Source organism: Bombina bombina, chromosome 2 (assembly GCF_027579735.1).
Source record: "Bombina bombina isolate aBomBom1 chromosome 2, aBomBom1.pri, whole genome shotgun sequence".
NCBI lineage: Eukaryota > Metazoa > Chordata > Amphibia > Anura > Bombinatoridae > Bombina > Bombina bombina.
This window is the reverse complement of record NC_069500.1, coordinates 805,481,721-805,506,445: the sequence shown is the minus strand read 5'-3', so window position 1 is coordinate 805,506,445 and position 24,725 is coordinate 805,481,721. Positions and strand designations below refer to the sequence as shown.

Here is a 24,725-nt window from a genome sequence, read left to right as displayed (position 1 = left end):
GAGAACTAAATTCAAACTCCATGGCAGAGCAATAGGTTTAAACACAGGCTTTATTCTTATTAAAGCCTGACAAAAAGACTGAACGTTCCTTCTCCAATCCTTCTTGGAGAAAGGACAAAATCCTAGGAATCCTAACCCTACTCCATGAGTAGCCCTTGGATTCGCACCAATAAAGATATTTACGCCATATCTTATGGTAAATCTTTCTAGTGACAGGCTTTTGAGCCTGAATCAAAGTATCAATGACCGACTCAGAGAATCCCTGCTTCGATAAAATCAAGCGTTCAATCTCCAGGCAGTCAGCTGCAGAGAATTTAGATTTGGATGTTGGAACGCACCTTGAATGAGAAGGTCCCGTCTCAATGGAAGTTTCCACGGTGGCAGAGAGGACATGTCCACTAGATCCGCATACCAAGTCCTGCGTGGCCATGCAGGCGCTATTAGAATTACAGAAGCTCTCTCCTGTTTGATTCTTGCAATCACACGAGGCAGGAGAGGAAATGGTGGAAACACATAAGCCAGGTTGAACGACCAAGGTACTGCTAGAGCATCTATCAGTACAGCTTGGGGATCCCTTGACCTGGACCCGTAATGAGGAAGTTTGGCATTCTGACGAAATGCCATCAGATCCAATCCCACTCCCCCGGATGAAAAGTCTGACGACTCAGAAAATCCGCTTCCCAGTTCTCTACTCCTGGGATATAGATTGCTGATAGATGGCAAGAGTGAGCCTCCGCCCATCTGATTATCTTTGAAACCTCTATCATCGCTAGAGAACTCCTTGTTCCTCCCTTGATGATTGATACATGCTACAGTCGTGATATTGTCCGACTGGAATCTTATGAATTTGGCCAAAGCCAACTGAGGCCACGTCTGAAGCGCATTGAATATTGCTCTCAGTTCCAGAATATTCATTGGCAGTATAGACTCCACCTGAGTCCAAACACCCTGAGCCTTCAGGGAATTCCAGACTGCACCCCAGCCCAAGAAACTGACGTCCGTTGTCACTATTACCCATGCTGGCCTGCGGAAGCACATTCCCTGGGACAGATGATCCTGTGACAACCACCAAAGAGTCTACGGTCTCTTGATCCAGATTTATCTGAGGAGATAAATTTGCATAATCCCCATTCCACTGTCTGCGCATGCACAGCTGCAGTGGTCTGAGATGAAAGCGAGCAAACGGAACTATGTCCATTGCCGCTACCATTAATCTAATGACCTCCATACACAGAGCCACTGATGGCCGAGGAATGGACTGAAGTGCTCGGCAAGTATTTAGAATCTTTGATTTTCTGACATCCGTCAGAAATATTTTCATGTCTACCGAGTCTATCAGAGTTCCCAAGAATGGAACTCTTGTTAGTGGAACTAGTGAACTCTTTTCTATATTCACTTTCCAACCGTGAGTTCTTAGAAATGCCAACACGATGTCCGTGTGAGATTTGGTCAGATGATAAGTTGACACCTGGATCAAAATATCATCCAGATAGGGCGCCACTGCTATGCCCCGCGGTCTGAGAACCGCTAGAAGGGACCCTAGCACCTTTGTGAAGATTCTGGGAGCTGTGGCCAACCCGAAAGGAAGGGCCACGAACTGATAATGTTCGTCCAGAAAGGCGAACCTTAGAAACTGATGATGATCCTTGTGGATAGGAATGTGAAGATACGCATCCTTCAGGTCCACGGTGGTCATATATTGACCCTCCTGGATCATTGGTAAAATTGTTCGTAAAGTCTCCATCTTGAACAATGGGACTCCGAGAAATTTGTTTAGACATTTGAGATCTAAAATCGGTCTGAAAGTTCCCTCTTTTTTGGGAACCACAAACAGATTTGAGTAAAACCCCTGTCCTAGTTTTGGAACTGGGCAAATTACTCCCATGGTATAGAGGTCTTTTACACAGCGTAAGAACGCCTCTCTTTTTGTCTGGTCTACAGACAAACATGAAAGATGAAATCTCCCTCTTGGGAGAAAATCCTTGAATTCCAGCTGATATCCCTGGGTCACAATTTCCAATGCCCAGGGATCCTGGACATCCCTTGCCCAAGCCTGAGCAAAGAGAGAAAGTCTGCCCCCTAATAAATCCGGTCCTGGATCGGGGGCTGTCCCGTCATGCTGTCTTGGTAGCAGCAGTGGGCTTCTTGGCTTGTTTATTTTTATTCCAGGCCTGGTTAGGTCTCCAGACTGATTTGGATTGAGCAAAATTCCCTTCCTGCTTTGTGGAGGAAGAGGAAGCAGAGGGTCCTCCTTTAAAGTTTCGAAAAGGAACAAAAATTATTTTGTTTACCCCTCATCTTAACAGACTTATCCTGAGGCTGGGAATAACCTTTACCTCCAGTTATGTCAGAAATTATTTCCTTCAATTCAGGCCCGAATAGGGTCTTACCCTTAAAAGGAATAGCTAAAAGCTTAGATTTTGATGACACATCAGCAGACCAAGATTTGAGACATAACGCTCTACACGCTAAAATGGCAAAACCTCCATTTTTCGCTGCTAATTTAGCCATTTGAAAAGCTGCATCAGTAATAAAAGAATTAGCTAGCTTGAGAGCCTTAATTCTATCCAAAATGTCATCTAATGGAGTCTCAACCTTAAGAGACTCTTCTAGAGCATCAAACCAAAAAGCTGCTGCAGTAGTAACTGGAACAATACAAGCTATAGGCTATAAAAGAAAACCCTGATGAATAAATAATTTCTTTAGAAGACCCTCTAACTTTTTATCCATAGGGTCTTTGAAAGCACAACTGTCCTCAATAGGTATAGTTGTACGCTTAGCCAGGGTAGAAATAGCTCCCTCCACCTTAGGGACTGTTTTCCAAGAATCCCGAATGGTGTCAGATATGGGAAACATTTTCTTAAAATTAGGAGGGGGGAGAGAACGGTATACCTGGTCTATCCCATTCCTTTGTAACAATGTCCGAAATTCTTTTGGGAACTGGAAAAACATCAGTGTAAGTAGGCACCTCTAGATATTTGTCCATCTTACACAATTTCTCTGGTGGTATCACAATAGGGTCACAATCATCAATCGCTAAAACCTCCCGAAGTAACAGGCGGAGGTGTTCAAGCCTAAATTTAAAGGACATTGCGTCCAAATCTGTCTGGGGCAACACATTTCCTGAGTCTGAAAGTTCCCCCTCAGACAGCAATTCCACGACCCCCAAATCAGAGCACTGTGAGGGTACATCGGAAATGGCCAATAAGGCCTCAGAGGGTTCAGTATTTACCTTAAAGGGCCAGTATACACTCATTTTCATATAACTGCATGTAATAGACACTACTATAAAGAATAAGATGCACAGATACTGATATAAAAATCCAGTATAAAACTGTTTAAAAACTTACTTAGAAGTTCTTAGTTTAGCTCTGTTGAAAAGGTAGCTGGAAAGCCCACTGCAAGTGGGAAAACAAGACACTCCCCCCTCCCCCTTCTTTTGCATATGAAAAGACCCTTTACACAAACAGGAGCAAGATGGATAAGGTAGCTGACGGTATTCACATAAAACTTTGGGGCTTGGTTAGGAGTCTGAAAATCAGAGCAATGTTATTTAACCCCTTAAGGACCAGCGACGTACCCTGTATGTCGCTGGCCTTTTTTTGGGACTTGATTGTTTTAAAGCACGGTCTTGCCACCAGCGTTGAGACTGCTCTATTCCACAAAGCCTGCTGGAGGGAGGGCATTAATAGCATGTTCTTGTTAGACTTGTGCTATTATGTCCTGAAAAAACCCTTAACGACCAGTGACATACAGGGTACATTGTGGTCATTAAGGGGTTAAAAATAAGCAAAACTATACATTTAAAAAAAAAAAAAAAAAACTTTATGGGCAAGATAAATAGATCATCTACAAAACATTTATGCAAAGAAAAAAAATGAGTGTATAATGTCCCTTTAATACCTGGCCTACTGCGTTTCCCCTGTAAAACTGGCAGTTTAGATAATACCTCTGTAAGGGTAGTAGACATAACTGCAGCCATATCTTGCAGAGTAAAAGAATTAGACGCACTAAAAGTACTTGGCGTCGCTTGAGTGGGCGTTAAAGGTTGTGACATATCCTGATTCTCTTCAGACTGAGAACCATCCTTAGACATACTTTTATCACCTAAAATATGTTCTTTACAGTGTAAGGCCCTTTCAGTACAAGGACACAATGTAAGAGGGGGTTCCACAATGGCTTCTAAACACATAGAGCATTGACTTTCCTCAATGTCAGACATGTTGAACAGGCTAGTAATAACCACAAAGGTCGTTAAACACTTTATTTGAGTAAAACAACATTTTTGAAAAACAAGTACTGCGCCTTTAAGAATAAAAAAAGCGCACAATTTTTTCAAATTTGCTTAAAAATTATAACAAACCTTCAATTTTAAGGTATTCCTATCCTAAATTGCAGTCGGATATTGCACCACAAGCAAGGGCAAATGAAACCTCCTAAATCATTAATTTAACACAAAACCGTTAATAAAAAAAAAAAAAAAAAAAACGTAAACAAACCCCTGCACCTCGCCACAGCTCTGCTGTGGCGCCTACCTGCCCCCAGGGATCTGACAAACTGATCAATATCACTCCGGTAGACAATCACTCAGTTTGGGCCCAACTGAAGCTGAAGTTTGCTGTCCTTCTTGACAAACTAAATGCGCATCTGAGGCGCGAAAATTAGGCCCCGCCCATCATGTACGATGTACTCTCAGCCTAAAAAAACGCATGTAAAGCGGTGTAAAACTAGCCATGTGGATAAGCATTCATAAAATGTATTATTAACGCCATGTGAACCCCCAGCACAATGTACAACAACCAGCTATATAAACATGTCTTAAACATGCTGTCATAATTTCTTGCTGCATTTAGCCCTGATAAAAAATAAATACACAGGATTTCAGTAATGCCCTTTCTTATGTCTATAGGATTACTGCTTACCCCTTCCCACTTTGGGAACTATGTCAGCCAGTTCTGATATATCACAGTCTCCTCAGAAATAAATGACTGAACATACCTCAATGCTTGTAGCATGAAAACGTTCCCCACACTGAAGATTTCTCTGGTATTCCTCAGCCATTCTGTGGGAACCCACATGGATCTTAGTGACAACTGCTAAGATCATCAACTTCAGGGCAGAAATCTTCTTCTATATGCTGCCTGAGGAAGACAGTACTCACCGGTAACATTTAAAATAAAAAACTTCTTGATTGAAGAACTAAAAACTATCATTTTAACACCTCTTTCACTTTACCTCTTCCTATTACTAGTATAGGCAAAGAGAATGACTGGGGGTGGAGAGAAGGGAGGAGCTATATATACAGCTCTGCTGTGGTGCTCTTTGCCACTTCCTGTTAGCAGGAGGATAATATCCCACAAGTAAGGATGAATCCGTGGACTTGTATCTTGTAGAAGAAAGAAGATTTTTTATTTTTTCCAAATGCACTTACAAAATAAATCAAATTGAAACATCTGCCTGAAGCACTTTTTTTTTTTTTTACCAAAAGCTGCCTCAAAAGAAGCAAAACATTGAAATGGTAGAATTTTGTAAAAGTATGCAAAGATGAACAAGTAGCTGCTTAGCAAATTTGATCAACTGAAGCCTTTTTCATGAAGGCCCATGAAGTGGTAATTGACCTAGTATAAAGAGCAGTAACACGTTGCGGTGGAGGCTGACCTGCCTCCAAATAAGCCTTGTGAAAAAGTTTCAACCAAGAAGCAGCAGTCCTTTTCTAGAACCAGAAAAGTGAATGAACAAACAGGAAGTCAAAAATAAACTTTCATGATTCAGATAGGGCATGTCATTTTAAACAACTTTCCAATTTACTTTGATTATCAATTTTACTTTGTTCTCTTGCTATTATTAGTTGAAAGCTAAACCTAGGAAGGGTCACATGAATTTCTTTAGCCCTTGAAGTCTGCGCCTCTTAAATGGATGCATTTTGACATTTTTTTTCAAAATTAGAGGGTGTTCGTTCATGTTTGCCATATAGATAACATGTGCTTTTGCCGGTGGAGTTACCTAAAATTCAGCACCGATTGGCTAAATTGAAAGCCTGTCAAAAGAACTGAAATAAGGGGGCAGTCAGCAGAGGCTTTGATAAACAAGGTAATCACAGATGTGAAAAGTGTATAATTATAACCGTGATGGTTATGTAAAACTGGTGAATGAGTAATAAAAACAGAATTTATGCTTACCTGATAAATTACTTTCTCCAACGGTGTGTCCGGTCCACGGCGTCATCCTTACTTGTGGGATATTCTCTTCCCCAACAGGAAATGGCAAAGAGTCCCAGCAAAGCTGGTCACATGATCCCTCCTAGGCTCCGCCCACCCCAGTCATTCGACCGACGGACAGGAGGAATATATATAGGAGAAATCACATGATACCGTGGTGACTGTAGTTAGAGAAAATAATTAATCAGACCTGATTAAAAAAACCAGGGCGGGCCGTGGACCGGACACATCGTTGGAGAAAGTAATTTATCAGGTAAGCATAAATTCTGTTTTCTCCAACATAGGTGTGTCCGGTCCACGGCGTCATCCTTACTTGTGGGAACCAATACCAAAGCTTTAGGACACGGATGAAGGGAGGGAGCAAATCAGGTCACCTAAACGGAAGGCACCACAGCTTGCAAAACCTTTCTCCCAAAAATAGCCTCCGAAGAAGCAAAAGTATCAAATTTGTAAAATTTGGCAAAAGTGTGCAGTGAAGACCAAGTCGCTGCCTTACATATCTGGTCAACAGAAGCCTCGTTCTTGAAGGCCCATGTGGAAGCCACAGCCCTAGTGGAGTGAGCTGTGATTCTTTCAGGAGGCTGCCGTCCGGCAGTCTCATAAGCCAATCGGATAATGCTTTTAAGCCAAAAGGAAAGAGAGGTAGAAGTCGCTTTTTGACCTCTCCTTTTACCAGAATAAACAACAAACAAGGAAGATGTTTGTCTGAAATCTTTAGTAGCCTCTAAATAGAATTTTAGAGCACGGACTACGTCCAAATTGTGTAACAAACGTTCCTTCTTTGAAACTGGATTCGGACACAAAGAAGGTACAACTATCTCCTGGTTAATATTTTTGTTGGAAACAACTTTCGGAAGAAAACCAGGCTTAGTACGCAAAACCACCTTATCTGCATGGAACACCAGATAGGGCGGAGAACACTGCAGAGCAGATAACTCTGAAACTCTTCTAGCAGAAGAAATTGCAACCAAAAACAAAACTTTCCAAGATAGTAACTTAATATCTACGGAATGTAAGGGTTCAAACGGAACCCCTTGAAGAACTGAAAGAACTAGATTTAGACTCCAGGGAGGAGTCAAAGGTCTGTAAACAGGCTTGATTCTAACCAGAGCCTGAACAAATGCTTGAACATCTGGCACAGCTGCCAGCCTTTTGTGAAGTAAAACAGATAAAGCAGAGATCTGTCCCTTCAGAGAACTTGCAGATAATCCTTTCTCCAAACCTTCTTGTAGAAAGGATAGAATCTTAAGAATTTTTATCTTGTTCCATGGGAATCCTTTAGATTCACACCAACAGATATATTTTTTCCATATTTTATGTTAAATTTTTCTAGTTACAGGCTTTCTAGCCTGAATCAGAGTATCTATTACAGAATCTGAAAACCCACGCTTTGATAAAATCAAGCGTTCAATATCCAAGCCGTCAGTTGGAGGGAAACCAGATTCGGATGTTCGAATGGACCTTGAACAAGAAGGTCCTGTCTCAAAGGTAGCTTCCATGGTGGAGCCGATGACATATTCACCAGGTCTGCATACCAAGTCCTGCGTGGCCACGCAGGAGCTATCAAGATCACCGAAGCCCTCTCCTGATTGATCCTGGCTACCAGCCTGGGAATGAGAGGAAACGGTGGGAATACATAAGCTAGGTTGAAGGTCCAAGGTGCTACTAGTGCATCTACTAGAGTCGCCTTGGGATCCCTGGATCTGGACCCGTAGCAAGGAACCTTGAAGTTCTGACGAGACGCCATCAGATCCATGTCTGGAATGCCCCATAATTGAGTTATTTGGGCAAAGATTTCCGGATGGAGTTCCCACTCCCCCGGATGGAAAGTCTGACGACTCAGAAAATCTGCTTCCCAATTTTCCACTCCTGGGATGTGGAATGCAGACAAGTGGCAGGAGTGATCCTCCGCCCATTGAATTATTTTGGTCACTTCTTCCATCGCCAGGGAACTCCTTGTTCCCCCCTGATGATTGATATATGCAACAGTCGTCATGTTGTCTGATTGAAACCTTATGAATTTGGCCTTTGCTAGTTGAGGCCAAGCTTTGAGAGCATTGAATATCGCTCTCAGTTCCAGAATGTTTATCGGGAGAAGAGATTCTTCCCGAGACCATAGACCCTGAGCTTTCAGGGGTTCCCAGACCGCGCCCCAGCCCACCAGACTGGCGTCTGTCGTGACAATGACCCACTCTGGTCTGCGGAAGCTCATTCCCTGTGACAGATTGTCCAGGGTCAGCCACCAACGGAGTGAATCTCTGGTCTTCTGATCTACTTGAATCGTCGGAGACAAGTATGTATAATCCCCATTCCACTGTCTGAGCATGCACAGTTGTAATGGTCTTAGATGAATTCGTGCAAAAGGAACTATGTCCATTGCTGCAACCATCAATCCTATTACTTCCATGCACTGCGCTATGGAAGGACGAAGAACAGAATGAAGTACTTGACAATTTTTGATTTTCTGACCTCTGTCAGAAAAATCCTCATTTCTAAGGAATCTATTATTGTTCCCAAGAAGGGAACTCTTGTTGACAGGGACAGAGAACTTTTTTCTTTGTTCACCTTCCATCCGTGAGATCTGAGAAAGGCTAGGACGATGTCCGTATGAGCCTTTGCTTTAGACAGAGACGACGCTTGAATCAGGATGTCGTCCAAGTAAGGTACTACTGCAATGCCCCTTGGTCTTAGAACCGCTAGAAGGGACCCTAGTACCTTTGTGAAAATCCTTGGAGCAGTGGCTAATCCGAATGGAAGTGCCACAAACTGGTAATGCTTGTCCAGAAAAGCGAACCTTAGGAACTGATGATGTTCCTTGTGGATAGGAATATGTAGGTACGCATCCTTTAAATCCACGGTAGTCATAAATTGATTTTCCTGGATAGTAGGTAGGATCGTTCGAATAGTTTCCATTTTGAACGATGGAACCTTGAGAAATTTGTTTAGGATCTTGAGATCCAAAATTGGTCTGAATGTTCCCTCTTTTTTGGGAACTATGAACAGGTTGGAATAAAAACCCCTCCCTTGTTCTCTTATTGGAACAGGATGAATCACTCCCATCTTTAACAGGTCTTCTACACAATGTAAGAATGCCTGTCTTTTTATTTGGTTTGAAGATAATTGAGACCTGTGGAACCTTCCCCTTGGGGGTAGTTCCTTGAACTCCAGGAGATAACCTTGAGAAACTATTTCTAGCGCCCAAGGATCCTGAACATCTCTTGCCCAAGCCTGAGCAAAGAGAGAAAGTCTGCCCCCCACCAGATCCGGTCCCGGATCAGGGGCCATCCCTTCATGCTGTTTTGGTAGCAGTGGTAGGCTTCTTGGCCTGCTTACCCTTGTTCCAGCCTTGCATTGGTCTCCAGGCTGGTTTGGGTTGTGAAGTATTACCCTCTTGCTTAGAGGATGTAGAATTAGAGGCTGGTCCGTTTCTGCGAAAGGGACGAAAATTAGGCTTATTTTTAGCCTTAAAAGACCTATCCTGTGGGAGGGCGTGGCCCTTTCCCCCAGTGATGTCTGAAATAATCTCTTTCAAATCAGGTCCAAATAATGTTTTACCCTTGAAAGGGATGTTAAGCAATTTTGTCTTGGAAGACACATCCGCTGACCAAGACTTTAGCCAAAGCGCTCTGCGCGCCACGATAGCAAACCCTGAATTTTTCGCCGCTAATCTAGCTAATTGCAAAGCGGCATCTAAAATAAAAGAGAGTTAGCCAATTTAAGTGCTTGAACTCTGTCCATAACCTCCTCATACGAAGATTCTTTATTGAGCGACTTTTCTAGTTCCTCGAACCAGAAACACGCTGCCGTAGTGACAGGAACAATGCATGAAATTGGTTGTAGAAAGTAACCTTGCTGAACAAAAATCTTTTTAAGCAAACCCTCTAATTTTTTATCCATAGGATCTTTGAAAGCACAACTATCTTCGATAGGAATAGTAGTGCGTTTGTTTAGAGTAGAAACCGCCCCCTCGACCTTGGGGACTGTCTGCCATAAGTCCTTTCTGGGGTCGACTATAGGAAATAATTTCTTAAATATAGGGGGGGGGACAAAAGGTATGCCGGGGCTTTCCCACTCTTTATTTACTATGTCCGCCACCCGCTTGGGTATAGGAAAAGCGTCGGGGGGCACCGGAACCTCTAGGAACTTGTCCATCTTACATAATTTCTCTGGAATTACCAAATTGTCACAATCATCCAGAGTAGATAATACCTCCTTAAGCAGAGCGCGGAGATGTTCTAATTTAAATTTAAATGTCACAACATCAGGTTCAGCTTGTTGAGAAATTTTTCCTGAATCTGAAATTTCTCCCTCAGACAAAACCTCCCTCATGGCCCCTTCAGATTGGTGTGAGGGTATGTCAGAACAGTTATCATCAGCGTCCTCTTGCTCTTCAGTGTTTAAAACAGAGCAATCGCGCTTTCTCTGATAAGTAGGCATTTTGGATAAAATGTTTGCTAGAGAGTTATCCATTACAGCCGTTAATTGTTGCATGGTAATAAGAATTGGCGCACTAGATGTACTAGGGGCCTCTTGTGTGGGCAAAACTGGTGTAGACACAGAAGGGGATGATGTAGTATCATGTTTACTCCCCTCATTTGAGGAATCATCTTGGGCAATATCATTATCTGTGGCATTACTGTCCTTACTTTGTTTGGACACTATGGCACAATTATCACATAAATTTAAATGGGGAGACACCTTGGCTTTCATACATATAGAACATAGCTTATCTGATGGTACAGACATGTTAAACAGGCTTAAACTTGTCAACAAAGCACAAAAAACGTTTTAAAATAAAACCGTTACTGTCACTTTAAATTTCAAACTGAAAACACTTTATTACTGAATATGTGAAAAAGTATGAAGGAATTGTTCAAAATTCACCAAAATTTCACCACAGTGTCTTAAAGCATTAAAAGTATTGCACACCAAATTTCAGAGCTTTAACCCTTAAATTAACGGAACCGGAGCCGTTTTTACATTTAACCCCTATACAGTCCCAGCTATATGCTTTGCTGAGACCCAACCAAGCCCAGAGGGGAATACGATACCAAATGATGCCTTCTATAAGCTTTTTCAGTGATTCTTAGCTCCTCACACATGCATCTGCATGCCTTGCTCTCCAAAAACAACTGCGCATTAGTGGCACGAAAATGAGGCTCTGTCTATAACTAGAAAAGGCCCCCATCTGAAAAAGGTGTCCAACACAGTGCCTGCCGTTTTTCTAAACAATCCCCAAGATTATAATAACCATTAATAGTTAGAATCTGCAAAATATGCCTAGCAAAGCAATCGTTTTAGCCCAGAAAAATGTCTACCAGTTTTTTAAGCCCTTATGAAGCCCTTTATTCTTTTATTTAACTAAGAAAATGGCTTACCGGTCCCCATAAGGGGAAATGACAGCCTTCCAGCATTACATGGTCTTGTTAGAAATATGGCCAGTCATACCTTAAGCAGAAAAGTCTGCCAACTGTTTCCCCCAACTGAAGTTACTTCATCTCAACAGTCCTGTGTGGAAACAGCAATCGATTTTAGTAACTTCTGCTAAAATCATCTTCCTCTTACAAACAGAAATCTTCATCTTTTTTTTTGTTTCAGAGTAAATAGTACATACCAGCACTATTTTAAAATAACAAACACTTGATTGAAGAATAAAAACTACATTTAAACACCAAAAAACTCTTAACCATCTCCGTGGAGATGTTGCCTGTGCAACGGCAAAGAGAATGACTGGGGTGGGCGGAGCCTAGGAGGGATCATGTGACCAGCTTTGCTGGGACTCTTTGCCATTTCCTGTTGGGGAAGAGAATATCCCACAAGTAAGGATGACGCCGTGGACCGGACACACCTATGTTGGAGAAAAGGGATTATCTATCTTTTAAAAAAATAGAAATTCAGGTGTAGACTGTCCCTTTAACACTGCCTTATCTTGAAGAAAAAAAAAACAAAAAAACATCAGATAACTCAAACTCTTTGTGCAGAAGAGATAGACATTTAGCTACTTTCTGGGAAAGTGTTGTTTCTTTTGGCTACCTTATGCATAGGCTCAAAATTCTGAGGTATGTCTAAGGTGGGAGGGGTTATAGAGTTCTTGGGGTTTGGGAATCTTTGCGACTCTCACCACCTGTATGAAAAAAACATTAATTAAAAAGGTATCCTTAAAGGGACACTAAACCCAAATTTCTTCGTTCATATTCAGATAGAGAATACAATTTTAAACAACATTCCAATTTACTTCTATTATCTAATTTGCTTAATTATTTAGATATCCTTTGATGAAGAAATAGCAATGTACACAAGTGAGCCAATCACACAAGACCTCTAAGTGCAGCCTCCAATTAGCAGCTACTGATTCTATCAGATATGATTTTCAGCAAAGGGTATCAAGAGAATGAAGCATATTAGATACTAGAAGTATATTAGAAAGCTGTTTAAAAATTACATACTCTTTCTTAAGCATGAAAGAAAAAATTTGGGTTTCATGTCCCTTTAACATGCCAGACTTTCCTGCCTACTATAAGGTGATTTAATTGAGTGACTGACCAACTGGTCTGCCAGGGAAATGCTCAAAAAAGGCTTTTGAGGAGTGAAATTAAGAAAATACTGACTTACAGAACTTGTGCTAAAAAAACAAATAGAAAACAAAGAAGTAAATATAAGATTACTGTAGTACCCAACCCCCAACAAATCTGTTCAGAAACCACCCACTTATCTCCTTTACTAGCCCCTATTACAATCTGAATTCCAAACCAAGAGAAAGATTAGGATACCATATTAGCTGACATGAAATAGGATGTCATGTCTAATTTCCCCTCTGACATTTCCTTTCTTTGTTTAAAGCAACCCCCATCATGTTGCCAGGAAATGGTTCAAAATGTTTGCAACAAAACTGAAAACCTGTGCCTAATGGGTTAAACAGTTTCCTACCATTACTATACTTTGGTTCTTTTATTGGTAAACAAAGGGTCAAAGTGGTACAATATATATATATATATATATATATATATATATATATATATATATATATATATATATATATATATATATATATATATACATAAAAAACACAACATTTAAAATTAGGGGGAGGTAAAAGGTGAGTAAAATCCTCCACTACGCACAAAATATAGAGAAAACAACTCATTGTGTATTTCATTAACAAATCTAGACAGGCCAGAAGGCTTGTTTTTCCCACAGAAAACCTCTGAATTACATTGTTCCCAAGGAAGCAAATGATTCTGGGTAAGATATGCAAATTAGGTTCACAATGACAATCGTTTTTACTTCAAGTCTGCTTTTCAGCAGATTCCCTTTACGCCAAAGCATCGCTGTTCACACAGCTTATAAACTTAGCTAGGGTTAGTGCAGTGATTCATAACCATCCCAGGACAGACTGTTTTGTAGTTATTGCTACTTATCAGCTGGGAGAAGGTTTGAATCACTGCTGGGTGAAGTTGATTCCGGACATAATACAATAACATTTAAAATTAGGGGGAGATGGTTATGAATCACTGCACTAACCCTAGCTAAGCTTATAAGCTGTGTGAACAGCGATGCTTTGGCGTAAAGGGAATCTGCTGAAAAGCAGACTTGAAGTAAAAAACGTGTGTCATTGTGAACCTAATTTGCATATCTTACCCAGAATCCTTTGCTGCCTTGGAAACAATGTAATTCAGAGGTTTTCTGCGGGAAAAACAAGCCTTCTGGCCTGTCTAGATTTGTTAATGAACTACACAATAAGCTATATGAGTTATATTCATTCTCTCTCTCTACACACATACATTATATATATATATATATATATATATATATATATATATATATATATATATATATATATATATATATATATACATACATACACACACACAAACACTGGATAACAAGAAAAATTGTGCGACTCAGGCTTCAAGTTCCTTTAAAATATATGTCCCTTTAACTGCCTTTTTAAAAAGTAGACATGTACTTTGTGAATTCCTCAGGGATCTACAGAATTAAACAAAAACAGAATTTTTCACAAGAGAGACAGAATTATTGTCCCTTCTGGCTACCTTTACTGAAAAAAATGAACCAACATAATTATTTGTTTCCTTTTGAGAAAAATCACAGGAAATGCTACTTTAGTAAATGAGGTCACTTCTGGAATTTACGTTACCTGCAAAGGCCCGAGCCTCATCTGTTGGCACAGCTCGGAGGTGGCGTAAATCACTCTTGTTCCCAACCAGCATTATGACAATGTTATTGTCTGCATGATCCCTCAACTCCTTTAGCCAGCGCTCTACATTTTCATATGTCAGATGTTTGGCGATATCGTAAACCAGAAGGGCCCCTACTGCACCCCTGTAATAACTGGAAATAAAAGAACAAATCAAAATGAAGAGATGTATGTAAGCAATGCTTTATATAATTAAAGGGAAGCTAAGCGTGAGCAAAACAAAATCAAAGCAACAAGCTTAGTGGTGCATATATATGTTAGTAGTCGCATTTGAAGGAACATTAACTTTTATTTTATTTTTATTTCATGAATTAGATAGAGCATAGCATTTTAAACAACTTTCTACTTCTATTAGCAAACGTGCTTCATTCTCTTGTTATCCTTTGTTGAAGCATCAATGCAGTACTGGGAGCTATCTGAACACATTTGGTGAGCTAATGACGAGACATACATGTGCTGCCACCAGTCAACAGCTAGCTACCAGTAGTGCATTGCTGCTCCTTAAGGATACCAAGAGCACAAAGTACATTTAATAAAATAAGTAAATTGGAAAAAAATAATAATTGCATGCTCTATCTGAATCATGAACTTTTTTTGGCTTTACTGTCCCTTTAACGACCATGACGTACCCTGAAAGCCCCAATGACTTACAGGGTATGTCGCTGGTCCTTAAAGGGACACTGAACCCAATTTTTTTCTTTCACGATTCAGATAGAGCATGCAATTTTATGAAAATTTCTAATTTACTCCTATTATCAATTTTTCTTCATTCTCTTTGTATCTTTATTTGAAATGCAAGAACTTATGTTTAGATGCTGGCCCATTTTTGGTGAACAACCTGGTTTGTTCTTGCTGATTGGTGGATAAATTCACCCAATAATAAACACGTGCTGTCCAGGATTCTATACCAAAAAAATAGCTAAGATGCCTTTTTCAAATAAAGATAGCAAGAGAACAAAGAAAAAACATAATTTATGCTTACCTGATAAATTCCTTTCTCCTGTAGTGTAGTCAGTCCACGGGTCATCCATTACTTATGGAATATTTCTCTTCCTAACAGGAAACTGCAAGAGAATTACCCAGCAGAGCTTGCTATATAGCTCCTCCCCTCACCTATCATACTCAGTCATTCGACCAAAGCAGACGAGAAAGGAGGAACCATAGGGTACAGTGGTGACTGGAGTTTAATTAAAATTTAGACCTGCCGTAAAAACAGGGCGGGCCGTGGACTGACTACACTACAGGAGAAAGGAATTTATCAGGTAAGCATAAATTATGTTTTCTCCTGTTAAGTGTAGTCAGTCCACGGGTCATCCATTACTTATGGAATACCAATACCAAAGCTAAAGTACACGGATGAAGGGAGGGACAAGGCAGGAACATTAAACAGAAGGAAGCACTGCCTGAAGTACCTTTCTCCCAAAAATAGCCTCCGACGAAGCAAAAGTGTCAAATTTGTAAAGTTTTGAAAAAGTGTGAAGCGAAGACCAAGTCGCAGCCTTGCAAATCTGTTCAACAGAGGCCTCATTTTTAAAGGCCCAGGTGGAAGCCACAGCTCTAGTAGAATGAGCTGTAATCCTTTCAGGAGGCTGCTGTCCAGCAGTCTCATAGGCTAAGCGTATTATGCTACGAAGCCAAAAAGAGAGAGAGGTAGCCGAAGCCTTTTGACCTCTCCTCTGTCCAGAGTAAACGACAAACAGGGAAGAAGTTTGACGAAAATCCTTAGTTGCCTGCAAATAGAATTTCAGGGCACGGACTACGTCCAGATTATGCAAAAGTCGTTCCTTCTTTGAAGAAGGGTTAGGACACAGAGATGGAACAACAATCTCTTGATTGATATTCCTGTTAGTAAATACCTTAGGTAAGAACCCAGGTTTAGTACGCAGGACTACCTTGTCTGAATGAAAAATCAGATAAGGAGAATCACAATGTAAGGCAGATAACTCAGAGACTCTTCGAGCCGAGGAAATAGCCATCAAAAACAGAACTTTCCAAGATAACAACTTGATATCAATGGAATGAAGGGGTTCAAATTGGGGTTCAAATTGAACGCCTTGAAGAACATTAAGAACTAAGTTTAAGCTCCACGGCGGAGCAACAGACTTAAACACAGGCTTAATCCTAGTTAAAGCCTGACAGAAAGCCTGAACGTCTGGAACTTCAGCCAGACGTTTGTGTAGAAGACAGAGCAGAAATCTGTCCCTTTAACGAACTAGTAGATAAGCCCTTTTCTAAACCCTCTTGTAGAAAGGACAATATCCTAGGAATCCTAACCTTACTCCATGAGTACTCTTGGATTCGCACCAACGTAAATATTTACGCCATATTTTATGGTAAATTTTTCTGGTAACAGGCTTCCTAGCCTGTATTAAGGTATCAATAACCGACTCCGAGAAACCACGCTTTGATAGAATCAAGCGTTCAATCTCCATGCAGTCAGCCTCAGAGAAATTAGATTTGGATGTTTGAAAGGACCCTGAATTATAAGGTCCTGTCTCAGAGGCAGAGACCACGGTGGACAGGACGACATGTCCACTAGGTCTGCATACCAGGTCCTGCGTGGCCACGCAGGCGCTATCAGAATCACCGAAGCTCTCTCCTGTTTGATCTTGGCAATCAAACGAGGAAGCATTGGGAATGGTGGAAACACATAAGCCATGTTGAAGACCCAAGGGGCTGTCAGAGCATCTATCAGCACCGCTCCCGGGTCCCTGGACCTGGATCCGTAACAAGGAAGCTTGGCGTTCTGACGAGACGCCATGAGATCCAGATCTGGTTTGCCCCAACGACGAATCAGTTGAGCAAAGACCTCCGGATGGAGCTCCCACTCTCCCGGATGAAAAGTCTGGCGACTTAGAAAATCCGCCTCCCAGTTCTCCACGCCTGGGATGTAGATCGCCGACAGGTGGCAAGAGTGAGACTCTGCCCAGCGAATTATCTTTGAGACTTCCAACATCGCTAGGGAACTTCTGGTTCCCCCTTGATGATTGATGTAAGCCACAGTCGTGATGTTGTCCGACTGAAATCTGATGAACCTCAGAGTTGCTAACTGAGGCCAAGCTAGGAGAGCATTGAATATTGCTCTTAACTCCAGAATATTTATTGGGAGGAGTTTCTCCTCCTGAGTCCACAATCCCTGAGCTTTCAGGGAATTCCAGACTGCTCCCCAGCCTAGAAGGCTGGCGTCTGTTGTTACAATCGTCCAATCTGGCCTGCGAAAGGTCATCCCCTTGGACAGATGTGGCCGAGAGAGCCACCATAGAAGAGAATCTCTGGTCTTTTGATCCAGATTTAGTAGGGGGGACAAATCTGAGTAATCCCCGTTCCACTGACTTAGCATGCACAATTGCAGCGGTCTGAGATGCAGGCGCGCAAATGGTACTATGTCCATTGCCGCTACCATTAAGCCGATTACTTCATTCCACAACCGTCAGTAGCTCAGTGCATGGGAGTGAAGGACACGGCAAGCATTTAGAAGTTTTAATAACCTGGCCTCTGTCAGGTAAATTTTCATCTCTACAGAATCTATAAGAGTCCCTAGAAAGGGAACTCTTGTAAGTGGTAATAGAGAACTCTTTTCCACGTTCACCTTCCACCCATGCGACCTCAGAAATGCCAGAACTATCTCTGTATGAGACTTGGCAGTTTGAAAACTTGACGCTTGTATCAGAATGTCGTCTAGGTACGGAGTCACCGCTATGCCTCGCGGTCTTAGTACCGCCAGAAGTGATCCTAGAATTTTTGTAAAGATTCTTGGGGCCGTAGCTAATCCGAAGGGAAGAGCTACAAACTGGTAATGCCTGTCTAGGAAGGCAAATCTCAGATACCGGTAATGGTCCTTGTGAATCGGTATGTGAAGGTAGGCATCCTTTAAGTCCACCGTGGTCATGTACTGACCCTCTTGGATCATGGGAAGGATGGTTCGAATAGTCTCCATTTTGAATGATGGAACTCTTAGAAATTTGTTTAGGATTTTTAAGTCCAAGATTGGTCTGAAGGTTCCCTCTTTTTTGGGAACCACAAATAGATTTGAATAGAATCCCTGCCCGTGTTCCGTCCGCGGAACTGGGTGGATTAACCCCATTAGTAAGAGGTCTTGTACACAGCGTAGAAACGTCTCTTTCTTTGTTTGGTTTGCTGATAACCTTGAAAGATGAAATCTCCCCCGTGGAGGAGAAGTTTTGAAGTCCAGGAGATATCCCTGGGATATGATCTCCAACGCCCAGGGATCCTGGACATCTCTTGCCCAAGCCTGGGCGAAGAGAGAAAGTCTGCCCCCCACTAGATCCGTTTCCGGATAGGGGGCCCTCTCTTCATGCTGTCTTGGGGGCAGCAGCAGGTTTCTTGGCCTGCTTGCCCCTGTTCCAGGACTGGTTAACTTTCCAGCCCTGCCTGTAACGAGCAACAGCTCCTTCCTGTTTTGGAGCAGAGGAAGTTGATGCTGCTCCTGCCTTGAAGTTACGAAAGGCACGAAAATTAGACTGTTTGGCCTTTGATTTGGCCCTGTCCTGAGGTAGAGCATGGCCCTTACCTCCCGTAATGTCAGCAATAATTTCTTTCAAGCCGGGCCCGAATAAGGTCTGCCCTTTGAAAGGAATATTAAGCAATTTGGATTTAGAAGTCACGTCAGCTGACCAGGATTTAAGCCACAGCGCTCTGCGCGCTTGAATGGCGAATCCGGAGTTATTAGCCGTAAGTTTGGTTAAGTGTACGACGGCATCAGAAACAAATGAGTTAGCTAGCTTAAGGGTTTTAAGCTTGTTCATAATTTCATCCAATGGAGCTGTGCGAATGGTCTCTTCCAGAGACTCAAACCAGAATGCCGCCGCAGTAGTAACAGGCGCGATGCATGCAAGGGGTTGTAATATAAAACCTTGTTGAACAAACATTTTCTTAAGGTAACCCTCTAACTTTTTATCCATTGGATCTGAAAAAGCACAGCTATCCTCCACCGGGATAGTGGTGCGCTTAGCCAAAGTAGAAACTGCTCCCTCCACCTTAGGGACCGTCTGCCATAAGTCCCGTGTGGTGGCGTCTATTGGAAACATTTTTCTAAATATAGGAGGTGGTGAAAAGGGCACACCGGGTCTATCCCACTCCTTGTTAACAATTTCTGTAAGCCTTTTAGGTATAGGAAAAACGTCAGTACACACCGGTACCGCAAAATATTTATCCAGCCTACATACTTTCTCTGGAATTGCAACCGTGTTACAATCATTCAGAGCCGCTAATACCTCCCCTAGCAATACGCGGAGGTTCTCAAGCTTAAATTTAAAATTTGAAATCTCTGAATCCAGTTTACCCGGATCAGACCCGTCACCCACAGAATGAAGCTCTCCGTCCTCATGTTCTGCAAATTGTGACGCAGTATCAGACATGGCTCTACCATTATCAGTGCGCTCTGTTCTAACTCCAGAGTGATCGCGCTTACCTCTTAATTCTGGCAATTTAGACAGTACTTCTGTCATAACAGTAGCCATGTCTTGCAAAGTGATTTGTATGGGCCGCCCTGATGTACTTGGCGCCACTATCACGCACCTCCTGAGCGGGAGGAGAAGGTACTGACACGTGAGGAGAGTTAGTCGGCATAACTTCCCCCTCGTTGTCTGGTGATAATTTCTTAACATATAAAGTTTGACTTTTATTTAAAGTGACATCTATACATTGAGTGCACAAATTTCTATTGGGCTCCACATTGGCCTTTAAACATAGTGAACAAAGAGATTCATCTGAGTCAGACATGTTTAAACAAACTAGCAATGAGACTAGCAAACTTGGAAATACTTTTCAAAATTAATTTACAAGCAATATAAAAAACGTTACTGTGCCTTTAAGAAGCACAGAAAAACTGACACAGTTGAAATAACAATGATCAAAAATAGTTATAGCAACCAAATTTTCACAGTAAATGTATTAAGTTAGCAAAGGATTGCACCCACCAGCAAATGGATGATTAACCCCTTAGTACCCAAAAACGGATAACAATTATATAATTAACGCTTTTTCTCACAGTCAAATACACTGTCACAGGACTACTGTGACTGATTACCTCCCTCAAAATGGATTTTGAAGACCCCTGAGCTCTCTAGAGACGATCTGGATCATGGAGGATGAAGTAGACAGATTGTGACTGAATTTTTACTGTGTAAAAAAGCGCTAAAATAGGCCCCTCCCACTCATATTACAACAGTGGGGAAGCTCAGAAACTGTTTCTATGCAGAAAACAAAAATGGCCATGTGGTAAAAATCATGCCCTAATAAGTTTTATCACCAAGTACCTCACAAAAACGATTAACAAGCCAGTAAAAGGTTTTAAACATACATTTAAAAGTTATGTATTATTATTTACAAGCCTGCTACCAGTCGCTTTTACTGCAGTTAAGGCTCATACATTATTTCAGTATTAACAGTATTTTCAGAGTCAATTCCATTCCTTAGAAAATACATTCAGTGCACACACACACACACACACACACATCAGCCTAATACCAGTCAATATCACTGCATTTAAGGCTGAACTTACTTTACAATGGTATCAGCAGTATTTTCTCAGTCAATTCCATTCCTCAGAAAATAAATTACTGCGCATACCTCATTTGTTGCAGGGGGGCCCTGCATGCTATTCCCCTTCTCTGAAGTTACCTTCACTTTCCCTCAGATGAGAAACAGCCAGTGGATCTTGGTTACGTCTGATAAGACCATAGAAAGAAACCCAGGCAGATTCTTCTTCTAATGCTGCCTGAGAATAAACAGCACACTCCGGTGCCATTTAAAAATAACAAACTTTTGATTGTAGAAATAAACTAAGTTAAAAAAACACCACAGATCTCTCACAGCTTCCTTTTTAGTTAGGCTGCAAGAGAATGACTGAGTATGATAGGTGAGGGGAGGAGCTATATAGCAAGCTCTGCTGGGTAATTCTCTTGCAGTTTCCTGTTAGGAAGAGAAATATTCCATAAGTAATGGATGACCCGTGGACTGACTACACTTAACAGGAGAAATTGATAGCAGGAATTGATAACAGGAGTAAATTAGAAAGTTGCATGCTCTATCTGAATCACAAGAGATAAAAATTTGGTTCAGTGTCCCTTTAATGGATTAAGCATTATATATCTATAGATATATCTATCTCTATATATCTCTCTCTATATATAAAAAATATCACTGGTTTACTAGTCAGGGGTCAAAAATTAAAACGCTACTATAGCCCAGAGGGGAAAAAAAAAAAAGTTACTAGTCCACTCAATGTTAAAGATAGGAAAGAGTCAAATTTCTATGTCGGCCGGGGCTAGTGGACCACGAGTTTATAATAGAGCTAGTCTGTGTAGGGCATTTTCAATAAAACATATAAATACATTGCTGTTGAGGATTTTAATACCCTGCTCTTGTAAAGAGACTGAGTACAGAAATCACAGCATATTCATATCTCACCTGCTTTGTAAGCAGAATCTACACCAAAACATCAAACAATGTTAGAAGGATTATTTAGGTGTGTAGCAATGCAGGGAAGTAAAGCTGGGCAAGTCATTTAGCACATAACTATTTGGGTTTTGGGTGGGGTCACTTCCATTGTACAGACTTCAGGACAACTGGTAGATAAATATTTCTCTCTCAGTACCTGGACATTCCAGAGTCTGAGAGCACAGTGGGTGGCCTTGTTTGAAAGTAAACAAAGGAATAAACCTGGCTGAACTTCGGAAAGCAAATGGACAATGTGAATTATGTGACTGCACAATCCCAGCAAAACTAATAGTTGCATTGACAATTCTTGGTTAAACAGTAAATCAGAGATACAAGGGTCCAAAAAGAACAACATACATTTCCTGCTTCCCATTGTACCTGACAATTAAAATAACTTGCTGCTGTGTAAAAGTTGTGCCTTTTGCCATGCTCCCTAGAAAGGCCAAAAAGCAAAATCTGTAAGCCTAGGTTTACAAAATGCTGTAAATTACCTAAGCTAGCCATTTGGTTTGCAGCATTTGTAAATCATAGAATTTGCTTCTTGGCCTCTCTAGGATGCATGAGAAAAGGCACAATTTGAACACAAAAGAAGTGTTAGGACAGACAACATGTAGCAATTTCCATAGGAGGATGAAAAAAGTATCTTAAAGGGCGATTAAAGTAAAAAAATAACATGCTCTGTAATTAGTATTCGCCCCTGCAGTACTGCTTGTTTAACCCCCGCAAAGGGTTTAAACACACAGTAGAAGTGTCGCTTGGGACCCGAGGTGCACTACTGGTCCTGATCAGAAATTGCAGTTGATCTTATCAGCAGCACTAGTTGCACATCTGAGTCATGTGACTAGTGCTGCTGATTGGATCAGCAGCAAGTTCCGCTATGGAACAGCAGTGCTCTGCGAGTCTCGAGCAGAATATCAACTGTGTTTGACCCCTTTGAGGGGGTTAAACACACAATACTGCAGGGTTGATAGTCTTAAATTATCTTAAATTAAAGAATGTCCTTTTTGGACTATAATGGCCCTTTAAAGCTGTTGGGAAACTGCTAAATAATGTCTCAATATCATTTTCATATAGGCAATAATAATTTCATATATTAACATGAAAAAAATAGCAACCGCAGTTTACAAAATGAGCAAGATAATACAAAATACACAAAGTGAAAAGTAAATATAAATAAAGCACCCTAATATAGACAAGAAGTTTATTAAAGAGATCTTAACACATACAAACTTGCAGCACAAAGTAAAAAGGGATTTATAAATAATACATCAATTATTACACTGATAAGGTGCTACATTGTATATTAAAATGTAAATAAAGCACAGGAAACATTTATGATTCAAATAGGATATTTTGGGAGACTTAATGGGACAGTAAACACCTTGATATTTTTTTAGATATATTTATATATTCGTTATGCGTAATGAAACAACTTACGTGAAAATGGTGCAAAATAAATATTGAAAATATGTTGCAATTTTCAGAACATGAAATGCACACGGCTGACTTCTCAAGCCTAACTGTTACATATACATATATGTCATTAATTGGCTTTATCAGATAACAACTGCAAAACAATGGTATTTACACTAACTTTGTGACCATGACTAGTTTTGTCTGTGCACTGAAGGCCAGATTGGCTCCCTCCAAATAAGGCAAATGGTGGGTGGAGTTTGACTATTTAAAATAATTCCAGTAAAGAGTGTGCTAAATTCTTTAAATAAAAAAAACACAAAAAACCCCCACTACTTTTAAGACTTGGCTGATATGTTATTGTGTAGCACACAACAGAAATGTCTTGTAATTACAAGGTGTTTACTGTCCGTTTAATAAGTTTGCTACAAAATTTTTAAATGTGAATTATTTAGGACAAGGCTCAACAAACCCAGTAGCTTGGGAGCCATTGGCTCCTAGAATCTTACCCCTGGCTCCTAACTTTTTGGGTAATACTCCATAGATCTATATACAGATGCCACTGTCTGGCTCCTAAATGTATGTCTGGCTACTAAATTTTTTAAACGTGAATTATTTAGGACAAGGCTCAACAAACCCAGTAGCTTGGGAGCCATTGGCTCCTAGAATCTTACCCCTGGCTCCTAACTTTTTGGGTAATACTCCATAGATCTATATACAGATGCCACTGTCTGGCTCCTAAAAGTATGTCTGGCTACTAAATTTTAAACAGATTTGTCCATCCCTGACTTAGAAGCTTGTATAAGATTTCAAAAGCACCAATATTAAAAACACATCATCCCAGATGAAAAGCATCCTAAAAAGACTAAACAAAACCAGATAGTTATGAAAGACTTACGCGGACGTGATAGCTCGGTATCTCTCCTGGCCAGCCGTGTCCCAGATCTGGGCCTTTATAGTTTTGCCGTCTACTTGGATGCTCCGAGTAGCAAATTCCACCCCAATGGTGCTTTTACTCTCCAGGTTGAACTCATTGCGAGTGAAGCGAGACAGCAGATTACTCTTGCCCACACCTGAGTCTCCAATCAGCACCACTGTTGGAAAAATATTGTGGCAAATATATTAGGAATGCTCATTTAAAGTTCCCCTTACAGCCTTTGCGTTCACAAGTATAGTATTTCTAACTATTAATAAAAAAAATAACATGCATGTCAAGCTTAAAGGGGCATGAATCCCGATTTTTTTTTTTCTTTCTTTCATGATTCAGGTGGCACAATGCAATTTTAAACAACTTTCCAATTAACTTCTATTAAATTTGCTTTGTTCGTTTGGTATAATTTGATGAAAAGCATACCTAGGTAGGTCCAGGAGCTTGGAGCTAGCTGCTGATTGGTGGCTGCACACATATATATATATAT

At 40.9% G+C, this 24,725-nt stretch overlaps 1 protein-coding gene across 1 annotated transcript in view; it reads right to left on the bottom strand.

Moving 5' to 3' along the window:
• The window catches only part of RAB11B (RAB11B, member RAS oncogene family), a 92,170-nt gene that overhangs the window by 33,925 nt on the left and 33,520 nt on the right, over positions 1 to 24,725 (bottom strand). Inside the window, exons 2-3 of the mRNA XM_053703010.1 lie at positions 24,206 to 24,401; positions 14,374 to 14,567 (exon numbers count right to left, since the gene is read on the bottom strand). Coding sequence (XP_053558985.1) covers positions 14,374 to 14,567; positions 24,206 to 24,401 — 390 coding nt within the window. The remainder of the gene's footprint in view (positions 1 to 14,373; positions 14,568 to 24,205; positions 24,402 to 24,725) is intronic.